This window comes from Vombatus ursinus, unplaced genomic scaffold (genome assembly GCF_900497805.2).
Source record: "Vombatus ursinus unplaced genomic scaffold, bare-nosed wombat genome assembly UNPS02009824.1, whole genome shotgun sequence".
In the NCBI taxonomy this organism is placed as follows: domain Eukaryota; kingdom Metazoa; phylum Chordata; class Mammalia; order Diprotodontia; family Vombatidae; genus Vombatus; species Vombatus ursinus.
In genome coordinates this window covers 1,356,822-1,382,025 of record NW_020949602.1, presented here as the reverse complement: position 1 = coordinate 1,382,025, position 25,204 = coordinate 1,356,822, and the positions used below count along the sequence as shown (strand labels likewise).

The 25,204-nt window shown below is 48.1% G+C and overlaps 1 protein-coding gene across 5 annotated transcripts in view; it reads right to left on the bottom strand.

The window, feature by feature from the left end:
- Positions 1 to 717: 717 nt before the first annotated feature.
- ACOT11 (acyl-CoA thioesterase 11) overlaps positions 718 to 25,204 on the bottom strand; it is a 76,863-nt gene continuing 52,376 nt past the window's right edge. For 4 of the 5 annotated variants that reach the window (XM_027852846.1, XM_027852844.1, XM_027852847.1 and 1 more), the window contains 11 exons: positions 20,893 to 21,028; positions 16,870 to 17,026; positions 14,285 to 14,404; positions 13,731 to 13,875; positions 12,863 to 12,918; positions 9,929 to 9,995; positions 8,748 to 8,831; positions 7,975 to 8,108; positions 5,630 to 5,764; positions 4,132 to 4,258; positions 718 to 2,138 (listed from right to left, as the gene is read on the bottom strand). In XM_027852846.1, the coding sequence (XP_027708647.1) occupies positions 1,983 to 2,138; positions 4,132 to 4,258; positions 5,630 to 5,764; positions 7,975 to 8,108; positions 8,748 to 8,831; positions 9,929 to 9,995; positions 12,863 to 12,918; positions 13,731 to 13,875; positions 14,285 to 14,404; positions 16,870 to 17,026; positions 20,893 to 21,028 (1,317 nt within the window). In that variant the 3' untranslated portion in view covers positions 718 to 1,982. The other variant, XM_027852848.1, reaches the window with a different exon arrangement.

The window sequence follows — 25,204 nt, the reverse complement described above, 5'->3', positions numbered from 1 at the left end:
GTATTGCCTTTCCAATTAGGATGTAGATTCCTTGAGGGCACAGACTATCTCTCTTTTTGCTTATATGTTTATTCTTGGCACCAGGCATATAGTAAGCGATTAATAAATGTTTGTTGACTAACTGCCTTTATGTGTTATCTGAGCCTCATGACAATCTTATAAGGTAATGAGCCCATTTTATGAATAAGGAAATTAAGGCTGGAAAAGTTAGTAAGTGTATGAGACCGGATTTGAACTCGGGTCTTCCTGACTCTAAGATTAACATTTTATCCACTGCACCAACTACAATTGCCAACTGAAGGAACTGAGGGTACCTATCCTGGAGAAAGGAAGAACTGGGGAGAGCATGAGCATTGTCAAGTATCTGAATATCCGTCATTTGGAAGAGGCGCTAGGTGGCGCCATAGTGCATTGAGCTCAAACCTGGAATCTGGAAGGCGCATCCTTCTGAGTTCAAATCTGGTCTCAGATGCTTACAAACTGTGACCATGGGCAAGTCGCTTTACCCTGTTTGCCTCAGGTTCCTGATCTGTAAAACGAGCTGGAGAAGGAAATGGCCAAGTATGTTTGCCAAGAAAGCCCCCAATGGGGCCACGGTGAGTCGGATATCACTGAAATGACTGAGCAACTGGATTTGGAAGATGGATTGGACTTTGCTTGGCCCTAGAGAGCAGAATGATGAACTATGAGTGGGAGCTGCAAAGAAGCACATTTAAGTGATGTCAGTCAGTAAGCATTTATTAAGCTCCTACTGTGAACCAAGCCAAATCAGGAACAACAGGAAAGAGCCAAGGAGAGGCAACATTCGGAGCTGTCCAGAGAGGAACTGAACGGCCCTGGGAGGTGGTGGGCCGCCCTTCCCTGGAGACCTTCCATAGAGGCTGATGGAGAGCTATGGGAGGGGATTTTCATCCAAGTATGGGCTGGGATTTTCTAGCCTCCCAGTCTAGGCTGGTGGGCCTCCAGCTAATCCCACCTCTGCCTCCATCTCCCCCAGCAGCCTGACGTCAGCCACGGTGGGGCAGCAGGCATGGGGCTGGGGGGGAGCGCAGGAGGACAGCGTCTGAAGAGACAGACCCGAGCCTAGAGAGGAGGTGGCTGTTTATTGTGTTTTACAAATTAACGACTGTATTTACAATCCTTCCCTTAGAGGCCTTTGAAACACAGATCCAGATGGCTGATGGCCGCTGATGATGGATGACACCGGGAACTCTTCCCAAGCCACCCCAGGGGCCTATTGCCCTCTCCCTCCCTCCTCCCGGAGTCATCCCAAGGCACCTCGGACACCCCTGCTCTCCGGCCCTGCTGGGTGTTAGGACCTGACTTAGGCCCTTTTGTGTTCTCCCTGGGGGCCCATTCGGCAGCCCTGACACAGATCTATGTGGCTATGCCTGGCCATCTAGTCCTGGTCCTGCCTGTGAAGGATCTGGAGCCCCTCTGCTGGGACCTGGGTCCTCACTGCTGTCATCCCTCCTGTCACCAGGGTCTCTGTTTGGCCCAGCCATGAGTTTAACAAGGCTGCTACACATCCACTTATTTAGATACCGGCTGGAGCTGGTAGGAAGGGGATAGGGGGAGCTGACTGCCTGTGTTCTTCCAAGTGGAGGCCAGGTCTGTAGGATGGACTGCCAGGAGATCCCCAAACTACGCACTCCCCACTGGACACAGCCTTGCTAGTGGCCCGAGCCACAGACAAAATCAGAGAGGTCAGAAGAAAGTGAGCCAGGAGAGCCAATCCTGGAGCAATGAGCTATCTTCATGGTCCAGCTCAGGGCACAGCCTAGGAGCAGGCATCATCAGGAGACAAATCTTCACTAGCCAGGAGGGACAGATTTGGGTGGAAGGCTCAGCACAGCCCCCTGCCCCTTCCACTCCACTGAGCCCTGTGCTCCAAGGGGTGGTACGGAGTAGGAGACGACAGAAGGAGCCTGAGGAGAGGCTGAACAACGGTGACGGCGCTGGGGTGGGCCGCGGAGGAGGCGCTAAAGGTTTTGGAGGCTGAGGGCCAGCTCACTCTTGTTGTCCAGGAGAAACTGCTCACAGGCCTTGAAGGTGGTGATGAATTCGGATGACAGCCCTGCCACGTTGGTCGTCACATAATTCAGGAAACTGGTAGTAGCCTGGTTGTAGTAGGATACCTGGAAAGGGTGGCAAGAGAGGCAGGGTTGGATCAAGTCAAGTCAATAAGCATTTATTAAGCACCTACTGTGTGCTGGGCACTGTACTAGGATTACAAAAAAAGGCAAAAACAGCCCCTGTCCTCAAGGAACAACAGCCTAATGATAGACAACATGTAAAAAAATCCCAATAAAATATAGAGGATAAATTACAGCTAATTAGCAGAGAGCAGGAAAGGCCTTTTGCAGAAGGTAGGTGGCATTAGATGGCACAAGGGGGTTAACCAGGGGCCCAGGTCTGGGGTCTTCTCAGCTACAGCTGGGAAGGGAGGGACCGAGTCCTGGAAAACTGCTCCATTCTTTACTGACCCCCCGTAGTTGGCAAGACCAGGCGGAGTGGTGCCGGGGAAAGAAAACTCACTTTGGAGTCAGAGGACCCAAGCTCAGACACTACCTCTGATGCGTAATACCTGTGTGAAACTTTAGGCAAGGTACGGCCTCAGTTTCCTCATCTGTAGAATGGAAGTGTCAGATGAGATGCCCTTTAAAGCCCCTTCCAGGTCTAAATGCATGGTCTCTATCTGCTCATCCCCACTACCCAAGGGGGCCACCCAATCTTTGCTGAGTGTCTCTGAGCTGTGCAGAGTCAGAGAATTGTAGCCCTGAAAGCAGAAACCCCATCTTTGGCCACAAATACTCGTCTCTTCCTCATAATCCCTCACGTTTTCAGGGAACCCCACAGTTTATAATCACTGTTCACCGTTACGACCTCATCTAATCCTCACGGCAACCTTAGGAGGGAGGCAGAGGAGAGACCATCATCTCAGAATGGTAGAGCTCAGTGGGTCTAGTTCAGCCCAAACCTGATGGGGAAGCCCCCTCCCCAAGCTCCCCACCAAGTGGAGAGGGATTTTACAGAAGGGGAAACTGAGTCTCAGAGAGGTCAAGTGATTGGCCTGAGGTCACACAGCCAGCTAAGAGGCAAAGTTGGGCCCCAAGCTGAGCTGGAAGGCCATCTAGCCGGGTCCTCTTCAGTAACTGCCGTGGGCCCTCTCATCCAGAGGATTATCACTCAGACGAGCCTCTGTCGGCACATTGTCCTTACCTGGTGGCTGGTTTTGCTCAAGTCTTTTCTCCCTCTTTTTTTTTCTTTAATTTTGCTTTTTGGTGAGACAATCACGGGGTTAAGGGACTTGCCCAGGGTCACTCAGCTATTAAATGTCAAGTGTCTGAGGCCAGATTTGAACTCAGGTCCTCCTGACTCCAAGGCTGGAGCTCTATCCACTGAGCCACCTAGCTGCCTTTCCCTCTTTTTTTTTTTTTAAAAAAAAAAACACTAGCTGACCTTTACTTAGTACTTTAAAGCTTATCTCATTTGATTCTCCCTGTGAGGTAGATACTACAATTGCCTTCATTTTACAGAGGAGGAAACTGAGGCCCAGAGAAATTAAATGGCCCTTTTATTCTTTGTTCTAGAAGATGATTATCTCTGTCTCTGTCTCTGTCTCTGTCTCTCTCTCTCTTCTCTCTTTCATGAAAAAGAGGTGATGCAAAAACAAAAGATAACAATAAAAATGGAATGAAAAACCTTCTGTATTGAAAGCCTAGCTTTGCCACTTCCTAGCTGTATGGCCAAGCCAATTCACTCTGATCCTCAGTTTCTCCATCTGTAAAATGGGGGTGCAGCCTCCCTGAGCTATGATGAGGGTCAGAGGAGATGGCAGGAGTAAAGTGCCTGAGGAATGCAGGCTTTTCTTCTCACTCCTGACTCATTCTGCTCCCACGTTATTTACAACGTGGCAGAAATTTGTTTTATGTGATGTCCTTTATGTAATGGGTTTTGCATTTCTTGCCTTCTCCGTAGGTGGGAGAAGGGTCTAGAGAGGGAGAGAATTTGGAACTGGAAATAAATTTGAATGAAAAAAAGAGCTCTTTGCAGCATGGGGTGGGGGAGAGAAGAGGGTCTGGGCAGGGGAGGAGACAGTCACAGAATACAGGGGCCCCTGGTCCTTACCTTGGTTTGCTGATCCCCTTCCCTCCAGAGACAGAAGCCGGAGCAGAGGGTCTCCCCTCTGGTATACTCAGGGGTCTTGGGGTGCGTGGGCAGGGTGACTGACCTCAGGGCAAGGACATAAGGCTCCCTAGAACAGAAGTAGAGGGAAGTGATATGGAGACCAATCCACAAGAAGAGAGAGCCCCCCACTTTCTGTCTGGCTTAGGAGCCCAAGGCCGTCTCACCCTGGGGAGGACACCCCTTACTTGGCCCTTCATTTTTCCCTCCCAGGGCACCTGATTAATGCGACAAGGTCCAGAGCCTTTTTATTTATAGCCTGAAAAACAGTAAGGAACAGCCTTCTGTCCAAGGTCACACAGCCCATCTGTAATGCAGCGGGCCACAGTGGAGGGAGCCCTGGTGTCTGAGGAGCTGGGTTCAAGGCCTATTTATGACTCATGTGACCCTGGCAGGTCACTTCACCTGGTGGGCTTCATCTCTAAAATGAGGGGAGGTCCAACAACATAGCCTCGGAGGGGCCTTGCAGCTCTGAGCCTACAGCTTTATCCACGCTCTTAAGCAGAGAGTTGGCCTCCAGCCTCCACCAGCACACGTCTCCAGTGTCCGACTTGCCAAACATCCCCGGGGCCGCCTATGTAGACTCCCAGGACCAGGCTCTCCGTGGCCAGTGTCCATTACATTTGGGGTTCATCTTCTTAGTCTATTTCCTAATTCACACCCAAATTATTTTTAAAAATTTCTTTAAAGAAAAAACATCAGTTCAAATGAAAATAATAGAATCTAGAGCTAGAAGAAACATTAAGAGATCATTTAATCCATCATTAACTCTCACCTGGGTCCTGGCGAGTGACTTGCCCAAAATCAGACAACAAAAGAAGCAGAAAAGTCAGGATTTAATGGAAATATAAAGACAAAAAGGAAGAGGATATAACATGTACAAAGAGAAAGAAATACAGAACATATGCAAAGGAATCCAAAGTAATTTTAAGAGGGACACAGTTAACATATGAGAGAATTAGGAAAGGCCCCTCCCAGCTCTGCCATCCCCTGTTCTAAGGTCCCTCCCAGCTCTGCCATCCCTACTATAAGGTCCCTTCCAGCTGACACACCTTGTTCTAAGGTCCCTCCCAGCTCTGACATTCCCTGTTAGACCACAAGATATAACTGGACATCACACTGTACTTAGGGTTCTAAAGTGGCACCCCCCCACTTACTAGCTCTGTGTCCCTGAGTAAGTGATGTAACTTCTAACAGGCTTGTTGTGAGAGGCACAACCGCATTCATGTGCTGTATCAGTACATGGCAGCTGCTTTGTGTCTCAAGGGTCCCCCCCCACCCCCCCACTCCCCCCACTCCCCCCCTTCCATGACTTTACAAACCAAAGACAAAAACTGAGGCCTCGTGGCTCAGAGAGAACTTGGGGCTGAGCTCATTTCCAGTGGGACTCTTCCTCTCTGGGGTGCTGAGGAAGGAGCTGTCCAAGCCCCTGCCCACTCACCCACTGTCACACGGCTTCCTCCTCGAGGCCAGGACAACAAAGTCCTGGGGCTTGCACTCAGCTCCTCCTAGGGCGGTGCTGATGACACGGTAGATGGCGTCGTCCTCGTCCACCTGCTGCACCAGCTCCACGCTCCTGCCAGGGAGAACATGGACTGTGGGTGGGGGTTGTCCACTCGGGAGTCATCGGAGCTGCAAGGGAAGGGAGGATCGATTCCCAGCCTCGCTGCTCCACACCCTGGGCTGCCCTGGGCTGGCTAACACTGAATATTTCATTTCCCCATCTATTATTCACGAGAAGCAACATTGCTGGCTAGAGACTATGGCCCCTCACACACACCCTGCATGCAGGGCAAGCTGGCAAGAGAGCTCAAAGAACCATTGACTCACGGAATATCAGAGCCGAGAAGGGTCTTGGAACAGGGAATGTCAGCGCTGGAGGGGCTTTAGAACAGGGGGGTGTCAGGGCCAGGAGGGGCCTGAGAACAGGGAAGATCAGAGCTAGAAGGGACCTTAGAACAGGAGATGTTAGAGCTGGGAGGGGCGTTAGAACAGGGAATGTCAGCTGGGAGAAGTCTTAGAACAAGGGATGTCAGAGCTGGGAGGGTCTTTAGACTAGGCAATGTCAGGGCTGGGAGGGGGCTTAGAGATCATCTAGCCCAACCCCTTCAGTGCACAGATGGGAAAACTGAGTCCCCAAGGAGAGAAGTGATGGGCCTGGGAGATACAGTGAGTTTCCCGTAGAGCCCACGAGGGCCTTGCGTCCCCTCCCAATGTGATGTGTTCTCCACTGTACATGCTGATTTGTCCTTTAAGGCCTCATTCCCTGGATCCTGGGTGGTGCTGTCCCCGCTCCAAGGGAAGGGCTGCCCCTTGGGTTTGCTGCCCTCTCCCTCCCCAATCCCACCCCCTTGTGTCTCTTTTCTGATTCCTACTTGTCTTTCAGGCTTGAGAAACATATTGAGAGCCTGTTCAAAATAGGAAAACGGAAGCCAAATTTGGAGTAAGGGGACCAGAGTTCCAATCCTGACTTGGGGACTTTCTTGCTATATAACCTCAGAAAAATCACTCACCTTTCAGGACTTCTCTTTAGGACTTTCCTCCTCTGCAGAAAGGAGGGGGTCAGACTTGATGGCGGAGGGAAAGCAGCTGAATGGCGCAGGGGGTTGGAAATCAGGAAGACTCATCTTCCTGGGTCCGAATCTGACTTCAGACACTTAGTAGCTGCGTCACCCTGGGCAAGTCACTTAACCCTGTTTGCCTCAGTTTCCTCATTTGTAAAATGAGCCCGAGAAGGAAGTGGCAAACTACTCCAGTATCTTTACCAAGAAAATCCCCCAGAATGGGGCCACAGAGACTTGGACATGATCTAAGTTGTAGCTGAAAAACCCCTTTCTTAGCGTCCCCTCTGAATTCCAGTCCCACTGTGGGCTGGGCATCTCCACCTGAATGTCCGGCTGACACCCAAGCCCAGTGGCATCCCTAAAATCGAGCTCATCACCTTCCCGGGTGAAACCCGCCCCCGTTTCTTTGGAGGGCTCGAGCCCCCTCCCATCTTGGTAAGCTTGGAGTCGTGCCTGCCTCTGCCCTCTCCTCCTCTCCCCAGAGCCCTTCAGCAGTGAGGCCAGTGAAGTCTGACCCAGCCTCTCTTCCACTTCCCACTCCTCTGCCCTGGTTCAACACCCTCATTTTGCAAAAAGGAAACTGAGGCCCAGAGAGGAGAAGGGACTTTTCTAAAGTCTCACAGGAAATAAGCCCCAACCAAGACTCAAACCCAGGACCTTCAGCTCACCATGGAAGTTGACAAGGCACAATATCTTTCACTATACCCTGTCCACTCTGTCCTGCCCTCAAGAACAGAAAAATCCAGATCAGAATCAGAAATAATTTAAAGCATTTAAAGGTTTGCTACTGTTAAATAGTATATTCTCTCATTGAATCCTCATGATCACAATAGCCGGCCTTTAGATAATGACTTAGAATTCATAAGGTGTTTTACGTATGATAATGACAACCATGAAAGGGAGGGGCTATTATTGGCTTCATTTAACAAATTGAGAAACTGAGGTTGGGAGAGGTTAAGTAATTTGCCCTAGGTCACACAGCTAGCAAGTGTCTGAGTCAGGATTTGAACTCAGGTCTTTATGACTCCAGGTCTAGGCTCTATCCACTGAGTCACCTAGCTGCCTACCCCATGTCCTCTGAACTCCCTAGGATTGGCCCTAAGAGCCTGGGTGGAGGCTTAATGGATATTTGTTGAGTTGAATGGAGGGATCTAATCAACAAACATGGTCCCTGCTCCAGTAACATCTCTCTTCCCTCACCCCAACCCCAGCCAGGGCTCACTGGTAGTGCTTGTCCCACTCAGGCCGGCGGCCCAGATCTGAGAGGAGGAGAAAGGCTTGAGCTGTGTCTGTGTAGACAGTCATCTCCATGTGGAAGGACAGGAATTTGTCATCCTCCAAGGTGTAGAGTTTGATCTGAGGGAGGGAACAGAGCCTGTAGTCACGCCACGGTGGCGCACAACAAAATAGCACCCAGATACATTGAGATGCAGTCCCCATCCCCAACCCTTGAATCCTGCCCTCTCGGCTCAGAGCTTTTCAACGCCCTTTTTAAACCCGGGGCCACAGAACTGAACACCGTACTCAGGGCAGTGGACAGAGGAGCTAACGTCACCTTAGCCCAGCCCCTGATGGTTTTCTTAAAGCAGCCTGAGATTGCACTAGCATTCTTGGCTGACGTCTTGGATTGATGACTTCTATTGAGTGTGTAGTCCACTAAAGCCCCCAGATCTTTTTCAGAAGAAATACTCACTAGCCACCTGGGCAGGGTCACATTCTATGGAATGTGTCCATATGTTACATTAGCGCACTATACAGCATAGACCAATATATTGGCCACAAATAAGCTCTCCTTCAGCCTCACTGGGAAAACTAAAGCCTGGGGGAGGGATGATTCGTTGCTAGTTGTCCCTAAGGAGCCCTCCACACAAAGGTGATTGTGCATACACACACATGCACACACGCACACACACTCTTATCACATACACAACACACACACACACACACACACACACACACACTTCATGATAGAGCTCACGAAGAGAAGCCAGCTACCTTATTGATCTCTGACGTAAGGACCCAGGTATCCTTGGCCATGAGCATCTTCAGTGAGGAGACATTATTGTAGCTCAGATACACCTGAACAGAAGGAACATCCAGGAACGTCAACATCACCTGGTCCAGGTGGGGAGGCAGGAAGCAGCCACATGGGCCAAGCAAAGACTGAATGGCATTTAGTAGCGTCAACTTCCCCTGTGGACCAGGGATCAGGGACCCCAGCACAGGGCTCCCCGTGCCCACCACACCTGCTTCTGGGCCCCTTCAGATACTGGGCCTCAGAGGAGTGAGAAGAGTCTCTGGGGGGATAAAGGATGAGAAGAAGCGGAGCAGCAAGAGTGCCCTGCCCACCCCCCACCCCCTCACTCTGGCCTGGCTGAAAGTGGGAATCCTCCACACGTGAGGATTAATACAACAGCTTCCTAGGTGGCCATGGGATAATCATCAGGAAAAAGATCAATAAATAAGCAGTTATTAAGCACCTACTATGTGCCAGACGTTGGAGAAACAACAATAAAAGCAAAGCAAAGCCTTTCCTGGGGAAGCTTGCGTCCTATCAATGGGGATGACACACAAATACAGACATATACAAAACAGGCACAAAAAAGTCCAAGGCAATTGGGGGGCACTAGCAGCTTTGGGAGGGGGAAGGTGTAGAAGTTAGCACTTGAGCCCAGTTTTGAAGGAAATTAGGGATTCTAAGAGGGAGTGTCCACCAGGCACGAGGAACAGCTGATGCAAAGGTGTGAAGATGGGAAACATTAAGAGGATCACAGTTCCGCAGGCCAGTCCAATGGGATATCAGCATTCATGGGCAGTAATGAGTAATCAGGTTGGAATGGGAGTTTGGGGCCAGGTGGTGAAGGAGGAAGAGGAGCAGGAAGAGAGGGTGCTTCTGTGCTTCTCAGACTTAGAAGAGGCGGCAGAGGCCTAACCTCGCACCCAGTACAGCAGGCCACTTCTCTGACAGCACCGTTGAGGGGTCACCTCATCTCTGCCGGAAACGTCCAGTGACATGGACCTTGCCACGTCAGGAGCCAAGCCCGGAGGACCACGGGCAGGTAGACCATGGGTGCCTCCCCCTACAAGCGTCCTACAGACCCATCAGAGGTCTGGACCACAGTCTCCCAAGGGTCTCCTGGAATGCTATCAGTTTCTTCAGGATGGACTGGACTTACCTGGTTACTTGGGTCCCAGGGGACAGAGAGAGGGACCTCGGTCTGCTTACAGGACACGATGTACTTCCTGGGGAGAACAGGGGGGTATGTATTATGGATTGCCTGCTCCCTGTGCCCTCAGCCCAGTACTGGGCCCCTTAGAGAGGGCAGGGGATGGAGAGGCTCCCTCCCCCCAACACAGACAGCTTTGCTGGGGACACAAGCAAGCCCACGAGACCGATGGGGACACATACAAGACCACACATGATCGTTTTCTCAAGATGCAGGCTCAGACGTGGAGGGGGGGCGCAGAACAAAGCAGCCACCTTCTTCAAGGACCATGGGGGCCTAGGTTTAGAGCTGGGAGGCATCTTAGAGATCATTGAATTCAACCCCCTCATTTGACAGATCAGGAAACTGAGACCCAGAGAAGGCAAAGGACTTTTTCAAGGTCCCAATTTAGTAAATAGTTGAATTGGAATTCAAAACCTTGTCCTCTGAATCTAACACCGTCACACCTCAGCACTGCCCATGGCCCAAGCCCAGAGGCCAGCACTCAATCTAGCTGAAGCTGATTTCTTTTCTTTTCTTTTCTTTTGTCCTTTCTTTCTTTCTTTCTTTCTGTCTTTCTTTCAGGTAATCAGGGTTAAGTGACTTGCCCAGGGTCACCAAGCTAGTAAGTGTCTGAGGCTGGATTTGAACTCAGGTGTGCCACTTAGCTGCCCCTGAAGTTGACTTTTTTAAGGAACCCTGGAACGACCTCTCTTGTTCTGGGGAAAGTGAGCACGTCACCTCCTCTACAAAGCCCCTTATAATTCTACCCTCTCTCACTCTAAAGCTGGCTGGGGCTCCTCACTCCCCCTCTCATTGACAGCCTCCACACTCAGACTTTCTTCACTACCGTCTCCCCCCAGAACCTCACACTCTGCTCTTGGGACCACCCTGGGCTCTGATAGACCAGCTTGGGTCTTATCTCGCCTGGAGCCAGGCCTCCATAGCACTTTCTGGGCATCTCCAGCCATGCCACTGAGAAGCACCTACCTCTCCCCTTACTTCCAACTTCCCTTCCTGGGCTGTCTTCCCCATTAGAATGGAAACTCCTTGAGGGCATGGCCTGTCTTGCTTTTGTTTTAATCCTCAGAGTTGTGAAACAGCCTGGCACCTAGCAGGCACTTAGTAAAAGCTTTATCTCTGTCTAACTGAGCCCACAGGACCCCAGACTCCTCTTCTGACCTTTAGCCTGTTCTGTTTGGTACCACAGTGATCTCTGGTGACGTCTTGTCCATCTGCTCACCTGTGACTATGAAGGCAGGAGCAGGGCCCAGGGAGGCCCCCAAACTTGTCCCACCTTCTAACGTCCTTATCAGTCATTCGTAGTTACAATCCTCACTCGTACCCGTTCCCCGTGTCTATTCACTTGTCAAGGTTTGTCGATTTTTTCCAGGCAACATTTTTCAAAGCTGTTTTCTCTTCCATAGTGAGGTCATTACCCTCGGTGGAACCCTCATCAGCCCCTGCCTAGATCATTTCAATCACCTCCTCCAAGGTTTCCTGCTTCCCCTCTCTCCTCTTCCACCCACCCCCAACCCAGCTACCCACGTGATATTCCTACAGCATAGACCTCCCTCTATCTCTCTCCTCCTCAAGAGTCTTCAATGGCTCCTTATTACTACTATGATCAAATAGCCAATCCTCAGCTTGGCATGTAAACCAAGCAGGCCCAAGCCTGCTCATCTTTCCAGGCTCACTTCCTATCATACCCTTTCAGGCACTCTACAGGTCAAGTGAACCATTCCCCAGGCATGGCATGGAGTCTGCCTCCTCTGTCCCATGCCTGTCATGCTCCCTTTCCTAACCTCTGCCTCTTGGGACCTCCTGGCTTTCTTCAAGGGCCACCTCCTACATGTGCCCTCCCTGATTTCACCTCCCCTGGTGTCAGTATTCTCCTCTTTCTGCCATTTATTTTTTATCGAGTTTGTATTTCTTGATCTCTGCGGGTGCTGTACCTTTCCCAGTAACACACAAGCTCTTGGAGGGCTGGGGTGCCTTCATTTGTGTCTTTGTATCACCAGTACCCTGCACACAGTAGGCGCTTAATACAAATGTTTGTTGAACTGAATGAAATCACAAAGGACCCTACCAAAGGGCCAACAAGCTGGAACAAGCATCCATGAAGGAGGACATGCTCTTTCAAACCATTGTTTTTAATACAGTTTAATGTAGCTAAACACAGTTTGACTGATTAACTAATATAGTGCCCTGAAGCATTGAACAATGCACAGAAAAAGACCTAATGCTAGGAGAGGGAATTCCAACTCTTCGTGGAATGTCATTAGCAAGCATGTTGAAGCACCTACTATGTGCTGAGCACTGTGTTAGGCACTAGGGGCAGAGAGTCAAAGAATGAAACCATCCCTACCCACTCACATTCCCTTGGAAAATCCTAACCCAGAAATTCTAATAAGGATGAGTAGCTAGAGATAAGAGATGCAACTACATATGTACAAACAGAAGAAAGAACAATATTAAACTATAGCCCTTGGCATTCACTAGTGCTTTAAGGTGTGCAAAGCGCTTTACAGTCATTATCTTTTCTGATTGTCATGACAACCTGGGTGGTTAATACCACTGGTGTTATTAACCCCATTTCACAGATGAGGAAATCCAGGGGAGAAGGGACTTTCCCAGGGGATGTGTGTAAGAGTTCTGTGGAGAATATGAAGGTAATCAGTGGGATGATGTTGATAAAGTCTCAAAGGCCCATCTTGGCCCAAGCCTCATCCCCTCAGCACCCAATGAGCCAGGGCTCAACGCCAACATAGTGCTGGCTGAGTCTGGATACAGCTCCATGGAAATGGTATGAAAGTAAGAGCTTGGGGATGGCAAGAAGGGGTTGTGGCCACCAAAGTACAATGATTTGTAAAGCTTCTGTGCCCGCCTCCTGCCCTCACTCACCTGTCCAGTCTCATCTTCTTTCTAGCGCTGGCCTCCCTATACCTACGCTCACCTTCCTGAAGGAGAGAGAAAAGCAGAGATAAGTCCTTGATGGGCAATCAGCTAGGCCCCCAAGTGCCCAGAGAGAAGGGCGAGGACACCTTCAGGACAGATGGGGTGGGCCATGCTCAGGCAGGGCTGACTGGGTAGGAAGGGGCATGTCTTATCCCCTCCCCCTGACATGGGCCATGGCCTCTCCATCCCTGACTTCCCACACAGGCCCCCTGGCACCCAATTGATGAAAATAAGCCTCCCTCCTGAAATACCTTGGGGTGGGAATGAAGGGTGAATCTCTCTCTCATTCTTACTGCCTGCTACCTTGTCTCACACTGTTTCTCCCTCCCAAATCAGACCACAGATAGTACACAACTTTGCAAACTACAAATGGCCCAACCCACCCCATCCAAGGAGTAGCTAGCAAGCTATTGCTCCCAGCAGAGGGGATGGAGCCTCACCAAGCCACCCTCTCCCCCACCAAGCCATTCATTCCCCCACCAAGTCATTTGCTCCCTCATCTTGCCCCCCTTGGAGGAGCCCTATGTGGAAAAGATGACCAGAGGTTCCTATGGTAGCCACAGGATGGAGGAACCTTAACTGTCCCACGGGGGATTGACCCCACATCCTTGGTCTCGTTCACAGGATACAGTCACTCATAGCTGGACTTAGTTAAAGTGATAGGGTCTAGTACCCTGGGGCCAAGAGAATGTAAGCTCCACAAGGGGAGGGACAATTTGCTTTTTTGGGTCTTTGTTCCCCCAGTGCCTAGCCCAGTACTAGGCACATAGGGAGAGCTTAATAAATGCTTCTCAGATTGAAGGGAATGACTCGCCTCGCCTTGCGGCTGAATCCAGGGCAGGGTTATAGGCTGGTCATCTCCATCCAAGACCACAAAAGTCATGAAGGCACTGTTGAGGTGCCGCCGGCAAGACTCCATCTCCTGGTGGTAAGCTTCCACGCACACCCCAACCTCCATGCTGCAGAGACACATCAGCCAGAAAGGTAAAGCCCTTCCCTCCCTCCTAGGCAGGCCCCAAGAAATCCCTCAGCTGCCTGGCTCGTCACTAGAATTCCACCGGGAAACCTTTGCATGCTACATAAATGCTGGCTTCATTATTGTTGTCACTATCTCTAAAATTATGGTATTGGGGTAAATAATCTCTAAAGTTCCTTCCACCCATTCTCAGGCACCTCACAGCTCTGACAGCCCCTCTTTTCATTCCCTCTTTCACTCTTAAAGCCTGGGTTGTCACAGTCTATGAATTTCTGTGGGGTCAGCTTTTATGGTTTTTCATTTTCAGTTTATGGCTAATTTCTGCTCTCCTCTCCCCAACACATACACATCCATCCCATTACACTCCTATCCCTTAATAGGTCCCGTCTCACCTGTTCTTGAAGGCATTGTTGACAATGGCCTTGAGCACCAGCCGGTCCCCAACCTGGGATGGGCCACGAAAGTGGAACATCTCGATTGTCTTCAGGGTGGGATGGGCCCCGCACAGACGGCTGAGGTAGTGGGGAAAGGCATGCTATCAAAGCCTGGCCAGACTTGAGCCAACTGCCCAGCCCTGGGGTCTATCATATGCCCTCCGGGTATATCCCTGCTGGGTGGTTGGCTGTGTCCTGCCAGAGCAGGGTGGGAGGTGGGGAGGTGGGGGCAGGGAAGGTAGCAAAGGCTTATGTAGGCACAGCAGGGAAGAGGAGGGAGCAATTGGGGTGAGGCTTGTCTGTTGGGGACGTTGGCTCCCAGTCCCCCTGCCCCAGCTCAGTCTTATTCCCATCTCTATTTCTGAGGTCAGGCTGTTTGTTCCCTCTGGCTTGAATACCTAACCTCATCCCAATCCTAACCATCCTTCAAAGCCCAGCTCATGGGGATACAATGTGGCACAGTAGAGAGAGCACTGGACCTGGAGTTGGGAAGACCTGTGTTCAAATCCCACCTCAGACACTTACTAAAGGGTAAATCACTTAACCTCTCTGTGCCTCAGTTTCCCCTTCTGAAAAATAAAGGAGTTGGACTCAGTAGACTCGAAAGCCTCTTCTAGTTCTCTATCTAAAATCCTATGATCATCCCAGCTCTCTGCTCAGAAACTTTCCCCAACTACCCCATTCTCTCCACCCACGGTCAATTCATTAAGCCTCTACTAGGCACCTACAATGTACAAGGCACTGTGCTGGGGCACAAACACAAGGAATTGTACAGCCCCTGCCCTCGAGAAGCTTACATTCTCCAGGGAGGAGCATGATGCAGTGAAGAGGGCTAAATTTGGGGTCTAAGGAACTGGCTTTGACACTTAGGACCCTGGTGTGATCCTGAGCAAATCACTTTGTGTCCCTGGGACTCAGTTTAATGATCCATAAAATGAGGGGGTTGGGCTCATTTCCCCCAACTCACTCATCAACATGAGATGGAATACTCGTTCCCCATGGTCATTTCCATGTTCTCACTCTATACCTATCACTCAATAACCTCTCCTCCTTTGAGGTTCATGTAATTCCTATCTACCACCCAATCACAATCCTGGTAGCTGTTGTCTACAGACACACACCCCCTGCCCCAAGAAACTCCCCTTCCTCCCTCAATGAGTTCCGTGCCTGGCTCACAATCTTTTTCTTCTCTCCAATTCCTTCTCTCATCTGGGGACTTCAAAGTCTATATTGATACTCCTTCAAACATCCTAAACTTCCAGTTCCTCAACTTACTCACTTTCCATGATCTACTCCTCCATTCCATCTCAATCATACACAAAGATGGTCATACACTTGACCTTACCGTCACCCATAGATGCACCGCCTCTGTGTTCAAGAATTCCAAAATCCCCTTATCTGGTCACAATATTTTGCCTTTCCACCTCTCCCTCTGCCTTCCCTTACCAAGATCTTCTCTTCATCCATACCATGAAACACAGTTCTCTTCCAGACCATCTTCACCACACCTCTCTCCTTCCTGAGGTTCTTCCAGACCTCTCTCTCCTCTTTTCCCCATCTTGACCCCTGTCCTCTTCTCTTGAGTTCTCAACTCCTTTTATCATATCACCAATTGTGCCCTGCCAAGCCTTAGCCTTGGATCACACCCACCATCTTCTACCTTTGCTCCTAGCCACGTGTTGCCAAAAGAAATTGGAGAAAAGTCACAAAAATCATGCTGACAAATTAATGTTCCATAACCTCAAATGGGCCTTCATTGCTGCTGGGCAATCCTTTTACACCTCCTTAATTAACTTGTTATCCTACCCATTGCGGCTTTCTAAATCTTTTAATCTCTCCTCAAGCTTCCCATAGTCCCCTTCTGCCCATCTTCTCAGTAGAGAACTTTGCCTTATATTTCACTGAAAAAATTGAAGTCATTTGAAAAGAGCTCCCTCCTCTCATCCCCCAGATGCCTTCTGCCACAATCTCCTCCTTCATCTGTCTCAGATGAAGAGGTAGCCCTTCTCCTTGCCAAGGCAAACCCCTCCACCCATACAAGTAATCCCATTCCAGCCTGTCTCCAGCAGAGTGCCCCCTTTATCATCCCTATTCACTCCCTTATCTGCAATCTCTCCCTGTCTACTGGTTTCTTCCCTACTGCCTACAGATATGCCCATGTCTCCCCTTATTCTCAAAAAACTCACACTTCATCCTTCCATCCCTGCTTCCTATATCTCTCCTCCCTTTTGTGGCTAAACTTCAGAAAGATAGTCACAACAGGTGCCTCAACTCTCTTTCCTTTCTTCTTAAATCTCTGCAGTCTGGTTTCCTACCTCTTCATTCAACTGAAACTACTCTCTCCAAAGATACTAGCAAGCTCTTAATTGTCAAATCCTATGGAGGGGATGATCATACGTCATGTCAAGGTTCAACTAGACAAGTTCTGTCCTATAATCCAATGTTGGCGTGGAGGCCATGGGGCAGGGAGTACCTCTAGCTAATCATGGCACCCAGGAAAGACTGGGGAGAAGATAGGGAAGGATTATTCAGCTAGGCCTCACCTGGCTGCAATGGTGGCCACATTCTCCATCCAGGCCATGATTTGGCCACCAAAGGTGTTGCCCTGGTGGTTGGCATGGGGGGGTAGGACCAACTCCACACTCTCCACTCGGGTCTTCTCAGCGGGTACCATCCTGCTACAGTCTCTGCTCTCCAGATCTGACAAGGGACATGGGATGAGACTGAGGGCTTGCTGGTAACCAGGAGGCTGCCCTTCAGGATCCTGGCTAGCTTAATGGACAAGTGAACATGATACACAGCTATTTGTTTTCTGTCTTTTTATTCCCAACACCTAGCACAGTGCCTGGCATCCAGTAGGCATTTAATGAATGCTTGTTGAGTTGCATTGACTCAGTCAGACCATATTTAGAGTGATCAGATCTGGGCATCACATTTTAGGAAAGACGTCTATAATCTGGAGAATTTCCAGGGGGAGACAACCTGGACAGTGAGGGGCCTTGAGAATTGTTTACAGGAACTGGACGTGTTTAGGCTGGAAAAGAGAGCACTTGAAAGATAGGATTGATGGGTTTGAATATTTGAAGAACTGACACATGGAAGAGGGATCATACCCGTTCCGTTGGCAGAACCAGGAGCAAAAGGTAGAAATTACAAAGAGGCAAACTGAGGCTCGATATCAGGAGAAGCTTCCTAACCATGTCAGTTGCCCCAAAGTAGGATGAGCTGCCTGGAGAGGAAGTGGATTCTTCCTCACTGGAGGTCTGGAAACAAAGGCTGGGGGATTCCTTTTCAGGGCTGCGTCAGAACAGGATGGTCATTTTGGCTCCTTGGTCTGCGATTCCATGACCTTCTACCCATCAATCAATAAGCGTTTATTAAGTTCCTACTGTGTGCCGGTCATTGTGTGAAGCCTTTGGCATACAAAGACAAAACCCTGTCCTCCACGGCCCAACACAAATGCATTTTCCTCCCTGGCCATGAATGACCTTTCTCCCTTGGACCCCAGAGGGCACTCTATCCACATCTGTCTAATGTACACATCTTAGGTTAGTGTCTGTTTTGTCTGCCTCCTCTAAGCTCCATGGGAACAAGAACTGAGTTTTATCTGCACTCAAAGCCTCTCCCAGGACCCAGATGTTTGCTGAATTGAACTTGTTGACATCATGGTCAGTCCCGGGGGCCAGCCCATCTCCCATTCTATTGGATGACAGGCTAATGCTTTCCTTCCTTCAAGTCAACTTTGGATCACTAGGGAGTCACTTAGATTTGTGTAAAGTGCTTGGAAACCTTAGAGCGCAATATGAATGTTGGCTATTGTTATAATGATTCTGTCTGGAAAGAGGTTAGACTAAATGATCATGGTAATTAATAGCATTATTAATTAATAAATATTATCATAATAATAAATCACATTTCTATAGCATTTGAAGATTGATAAATCATTTTCCTCTCAACAACCCCATAAAGTAGGTAGTACCTTATTGTACAGATGAGGAAACTGAGGCTCAGAGAGTAGAAAACAGTTGCCGGGGATACATACCTATAAGTAATGGAGCCAAGATTTGAACTCAGGCTCTCCAGTTTCCAAAATCAGCACTCTTTTGCTACCCCAAATATGACTGACCATTAAGGTCCCTTGCTCTACAATAACCTCAGGCTCTGAGATTCTATGAGACTCAAAGATATCTCCAGTTTCCCTTAAAAACTCAAAGTCAGGGCAGCTAGGTGACATAGTAGAGAGAGCGCTGTCCCTGGAGTCAGGAGGATCTGACTTCAAATCCGGCTTCAAACACTTACTAGCTGTGTGACTGTGGGCAAGTCACTTAACCTTGTTTGCCTCAGTTTATCATCTGCCAAATGAGCCAGAGAAGGAAACGGCAAACCACTTCAGTATTTTTGTCAAGAAAGCCCCCCAAAACTGAGTCACAAAGACGTGGATGTGACTGAAAAGACTGAGCAACCACATTTCCTGAAGCCAGATCTGGTACATTTCACCACCTAAGTGGTACCCCGGGGTTTGGAGAACAAGGCCATACAACTCTTCCTCTGGGTCTCTCGTGCTTTTTATAGACTAATCACCTCCCCTCTTAGCTTCTGAGCTTCCTTGTGGTTCTTAAATCTGTCTATAATTAGTGGCTCCAACACACCCAAGTCAAGAGGTAACCAAAGGCACTGGGTATGAATAAACTCTTTTGAATTCTCTCCGGGGCATGGGAATAAAATGGTGCCCATAATGTGCCAACAACCCACAAAGTGGAAAGAGCACAGAATCTGGAATCAGAGGTCCTGGGTTCAAATCCAGCCACTGATCATCACTACCTATGTGACCTTGGTCCAGTCACTTAGACCTCATCTGGAAAATAAGAGGGTTAGATTAGATGGCCTCTGAAGGCCCCTCTAGCTTCAGATCTAGGAGTTAGGATCTGATGACCTAGGTTCAAATCTTACCTTTGATGCTTACCACCTGTGTGACTGTGGATAAGTCACTTCTCTGATTCTCAGATCAGAGGTTCTTGACTATAAAATGAAGGGGCTATATGATCACCAAAGTTTCCTCCATTTGAGGGAGGTCCTTCCGAAGGACCTCCAACTTTATAGGTCTAGAATGCTCAGAAAATGTGGAGTTGAGTAGAGAGACTGATGCAGATACACAGAGAACTTCCTTATTGAACAACTTCAATAGAGAGTAGATATAACAGCATTGCTCAGTCCAGTAAAAGTAGCATCAGGAGCGCTAACATTTAGAGTGAGCTGAGGCTGGTGGGGCGATCTAAGGTCAACGAAAGCGGGTTTTAAAACTACAACTGAGGGAGAGAAGAAGGTCATAGATGGGATCAGACCTTTGCTTGGGATAGATAAGATGATGAAAAGTGACAACAAAATGCTCAAAGCTCAATCCCTATTTTGCTTTTATATTCTGTGCTGAAGAGAATGATCTTTAGATTGAAAAGGACACAACAAAAGTTGGCTGATGCTCAAGATAAGTAAAGAGACAGCAGGTACTCCTCAGTGCAATCAGGTCATGAGGCCCAGATGAACTACATACATTCCTAGTCACTGACTGAATGGGCCTGTTATCGCTGTGCCTGTCACTGATCTTTGGGAGATCAACAAGAACAGGAATGATCCTACTGGATTGGAGAAGGGCAGATACTATCCTGATTTTCTCAAAAAGGGCAGAGGGCAGAAGCTATAAACTGTAGGTCAGTGAGTTTGGTTTCTACTCTAGACACAATTCTAGAACATATAATTAAAAAGATGGTGAGAGAACATTTAGAGAAGGAAGCAATGATCACCAAGAGCCAGGACAGCTTCATCAAGAACAGGTATGCCAGACTAGCCCAATTTCCTTTTTTGCCAGGGTTAGTGACCCACAGATCGGGGAAATGATACAGATATAGTTCATTGAGATTTTAGAAAAGCATCTAATTGTGTCTCTCATGGACAATATAAAGAGGCTATTCCAGAAGACCAATAATGAAGGCAATGGTCTCAAGATGCAGAATGAGAAATATTTTTGACACAGCTAATGTAAGAATTTGTTTACTTTAACTACACATATTTGTTACAAAGGTTTGGGTTTTTTTCTTAATTTTTTTTAAATGGAAACATCCACGTACCAGATAGTTATTGAGTTGCTGCAGCATGAAAACTGAAAGAGAACTCAGGTCACATAGCATAACCCTTCATTTTACAGAAAAGTAAACTGAGGTCCAGAGTGGGGCAGACTTGCACTAATTATTAGGAAGGTTTTCATTGTTTAGAGCAAACCAAAAAGGAGTGGTCAGAGAGGTCAGAGGGAAATGTGGGGAAAGATACAAAGGCCCACTTTGTTCTGGCCACTGGGGCCAAGCTGAGTAATCCCTTTTCCACACAAACTTTCAAATTCCTGATGACTTTTATGTGCCCCATGAGTCTTCTCTCCTCTGGGTTATCTCCCATTTTACCTGGCATGGTTTTCAGTCTTCTCACCACCCTGGTTGCCCTTCTCTGGACTTCAATCCCATTTCTTTCTACCCACCCCATGGTCTGCTCCCACACTGGGTCCTGCAGGGACATCTCACCATCTTGAATGACGCTCTTGGCCAGTAGGTCCCGGATGGTTTCTGTGTACACCAGCCTCATCCTTCGACGCTCTGCTGCCACGCTGTACTCCACCTTTTCCTCCTCTGTCAGCGGCAAGATCTGTTTTAGCTTTACCTGACACCCAGAATGGGAGAGAAGTAGCAAGGGCAAGAAGAGACTGAAATCAACAGAAAGTGCATCTATTTATATCATGACATGACCCATGCGTTGGTGGGAGACAGGGTGCAATGAAGAAGAAGACTTATTCTTGGGACACAACCTTGGACAACTCCATAGCATCTTTCTTCCCAAAGATCTCTCCACCACTGGTCTTTAAGACCCTGCATCTTTCCCCCTGTTCCTCCCTGACTTCTGTGACCAAACACCCTACACTAGACTTGAGAGAAAAGACAAGTTCCACTCATTCTCTTCCTCCTCTCCCTGGAATGTCCAGAATGGAATTCTCTATCTGGAACTTCCCATGATGGGAGAGAAAGGCATTTTGCCACATACCCCCTCTGCACATTCAGCAACAGGTTTACACATAGCAGCTAAGGCATGTGCTGCCTAGGGAGCCCCCTCTTGGCCTCCTCGTTTTTGTATTTCTTTTCCTAATCAGAGATGATCAAATAGTAATCCAGAGATAGGTGTTTCTAGCCTTCAAGGTGATTTCATGAGTCAGAAGCCTGAGACCCTCAGTCAGGTGCTACTATAAGCACTTTCTGGAGAAAATGGACAATGACAGGAGGAGAAACCCAAGCCCTGCCCTGGTTTCCCAAAAGACAGTGACCGTAAGGGAGTTGTCTGAACAATATAGAATTGAAGTAAAGGTGAAATGCTGATTCTGTAGCCCCATTAAATGACCCACATTTTAACGTTTTAAGTGTCAACCTCCTGGGAAGGTCTAGTATAAGTTATTGGTTACCGGATTAAGTTTTGAGTCTTTGTCAGTGCATCCTTATTAACCTTTAGTATTCTAAGCATTTCTTTCTTGGTGGAGGAAATAAATAACTGTCCTATACCTGCTTGACATGGAGTACTTTCTATACCCTTTTGGGGAAATCCTGGAAATGAGTCAAATCTAAGGTTTCAGTGATTTTCCACAAGGCTCTGAGGAGGAAGCATAAAGAACCAAAGAATATGAAAAAGAAATCTACCCTCTCTCTTTTAAATGTCAGGCTCCCTCAGGACTGGACCAGAACTATACGTATTCCCCTTAGTGGGAGAAGGCAAGTGGTCCAGGCCCCCTGGGCTCAACAGTGATATCTGTTATTACATATGTAAATATGCGATCACCCCCTCCCCCTAGAATGTCAGCTGCCTAAAGGCATTTCTATGTTTGTAATCCCAATGCCTGGCACTTAGTAGGTCCTTGAGGAATATTTATAGATTAATTGATTTTAGTTCTAAATCCTATGGTGCAACAGATCCCTCCACATACTGGGCACACGATAAATTTGGCAGGACTTTGCTGCTTGGGTTATGGATGCTAAGGCATCTTATTGTTCTCAGGTCACTATCATTGCTACATATGTCTATAATATATTATAGACTATAACATTATAATATATGATACAGTATATTATAGACTACAATATTAATTCTTCTCTAGGGTAAGACCTCGATCCTCCTCCTAGTCTCAACCAGTTTACCAGGGGCTCAGTCAAAATCAAGCAATAAGCATTTATTAAGCGCCCACTATAGTGGTGCAGTGGATAGAGCACTGGGCTGGGAACCAGGAAGACTCATCTTTCTGAATTTAAATGTGACTTCAGACACTTCCTAGCTGGGCGACCCTGGGCAAGTTACTTAACCAAATTTGCCTCAGTTTCCTCATCTGTAAAATGAGCCAGAGAAGGAAATGACAAACCACTCCAGTATCTTTGCCAAGAAAACCCCAGATGGGGTCACAAAGAGTTGGACACAACTGAAATCAACTGAACAGCAACACCTTACATGTTGAGCACTGTGCTAGATACTGGGGTCACAAAGATCAAATAACAAAGAAAGAAACATGTTCTACCCTCAGAGAGCTTCCATTCTCGAAGACAAGACAGCATTAGATACCTAAGTAAAGAGGGGCAGCTGGTCTTTGGCCAATTGGTTCATGGGTGTTGAGTGAGGCGGTCACAGAAAGCGAAGGACTCATCACAGAGGTAATAAAGTAGTAATATGTTTAAGAGGTGCTAAACTAATTACAAAGCTGTTTTAGCCCCCAGAGTCCCTTTACAAAGTATGGCAAAGTTTCTCTGATTGAATTGGAAGGGGAACTTGGGGATTTGCTGGCTGAAGATTGGCCCCGCCCCTAGAGGTGTTTAAATAGTTAAGGTGGCCATTCCCTAGAGTCAATGATGCAGCTTAAGAGAGTCAGGTTCAGGACAAGAGCAGGCCTATTGTGGAGGGCGACCTTGTGATGACAACAGAGCAGAGCAGTGATGGGGAAGGGTTTTGTTTGTTTTTGTTTTATATCCTTACCTTCACTAGCTGTCATATCTAGTAACAGAGATGCTCAACCAGCAGTCAGACAACTAGCATGTATTAAGCACTTACTGCATGCCAGGCACTGTGCTAAGCCCTGGGGATACAAAGAAAGGCAAAAGCTCATCCCTGCTCTCAAAGTCTAATGGTGGAGACAACATACAAACAATTCTTTACCAAAAAGCTGTAGATGGGATAAATTGGAGCCGATAAACAGAAGGAGGTCACCAGCATTAAGGGGGATTAGCAAAGGGGGGAATCTGGATCGGGAAAATTTGCTGGGACTTGAAAGAAGCCAGGGAAGCCAGCAGGTAGAGATGAGGAGAGAGATAGTTCCAGGCATGGAGGACAGCAAGAAAAAATGATCAGTGAGGAAATGAAATGTCAAAGAATAGCAAGGAGGCCAGGTCATCAGATTGGCCATTAGAGCATGTAGGGGGACAGGGAGTAAGGTGCATGAAGATTGGAAAGTTAAGAAGGTGCCAAGTCAGGAAGGGCTTGGAAAACCAAGCAGAAAATGTTATATTTGATCCAGGAAGTAAGAGGGAGCCACTGGGGTTTATTGAATTGACAGAGGTGATAAGACCCATCAGTCAGCAAACATTTATTAAGCACCTACCATGTGCCAGGCACTATACTAAGCAATGGGGGTACAAAAAAAGGTAGAAGAGTGTCCATTCCCAAAAAGCTCACAGTGTGATGGGAGACACAACATGCCAATAACTGTGTACAAATCAACTATCTACAGGGATAAGTTGGAGCCAATCACTGGAGGGAAGGCACTCTAATCAAGGAGGACCTGGAAAGACTTCTTATAGAAGATAGGATTTTAGCTGGGTCTTCATGGAAGTCAGAAAGCAAAGATGACGAGGGGGAGAATTCCAGGCAAGGGGACAGCCAGTGAAAATCCCAAGCTTAGAGGAGCATCTTGTTCAGGGAACATCAAAGGGGTCAGTCTCACTGGATCACAGCGTCCAAGAAGTGGGAAGATGCATAGAAGATATAAGACTAGAAAGGTGGGTCAAGAGTATGGGACCAGGTTATGAAGGGCCCTGAATGCCAAACAGATGATTTTGTATTTGATATTGGATGTGATGGGGAGGCAGGGGAGTTGACTGAATGTAGGGTCAGGGGAGGTGTTGACGTGATCAGACTTGTACTTTAGGGTAATCAATTTGACGACTGCATGTTGAATGAATTGGAGCAGGGCAGGGAGACATGATGGGAGAACAGCTAGCAGGTTATTGCAATAGTCCAGTTATGAGGGGATAAGAACCCACACCAAGATGGTAGCAGGGCCAGAGGAGAGAAGGGGGCATATAGAAGAGAAGTTATACATATAAAAATGACAGGATTCAACCAGTGACCGGATATAAGAGTGGGTGAGAGAGTGACAAGTTGAAGGTGACACTGTGGTTGGGAGCCTGAGTGTTTGGGAGGATGGCAGGACCCTTTACAATAATAGAATAGTTAGAGAGAAGGGAGGATTGGGATAGAGTGAGTTCAGTTTTGAATGTGTTGAGTTTAAGGTGTCTCTGGTTCAGCGTATCTAAAGGGTAATTAGGAGGTTGGGAGAGAGGTGAGGACCTGACAAGTAGATCTAAGAGCCATCTGCAAAGAGATTATTGAAATCGTGGGAACTGATGAGATCACCAAGTGAAGGAGAAGAGAAAAAGGTGCAGGACAGAGTTTTGGGGACCTCCACTGTTAGCTGGTCTGATCTGGAGGATCCAGCAAAAGAGACTGAGAAGGAGTGGTCAGAGAGGTAGGAGGAGAATCAGGAGAGAGAGAGAGAGAGAGAGAGAGAGAGAGAGAGAGAGAGAGAGAGAGAGA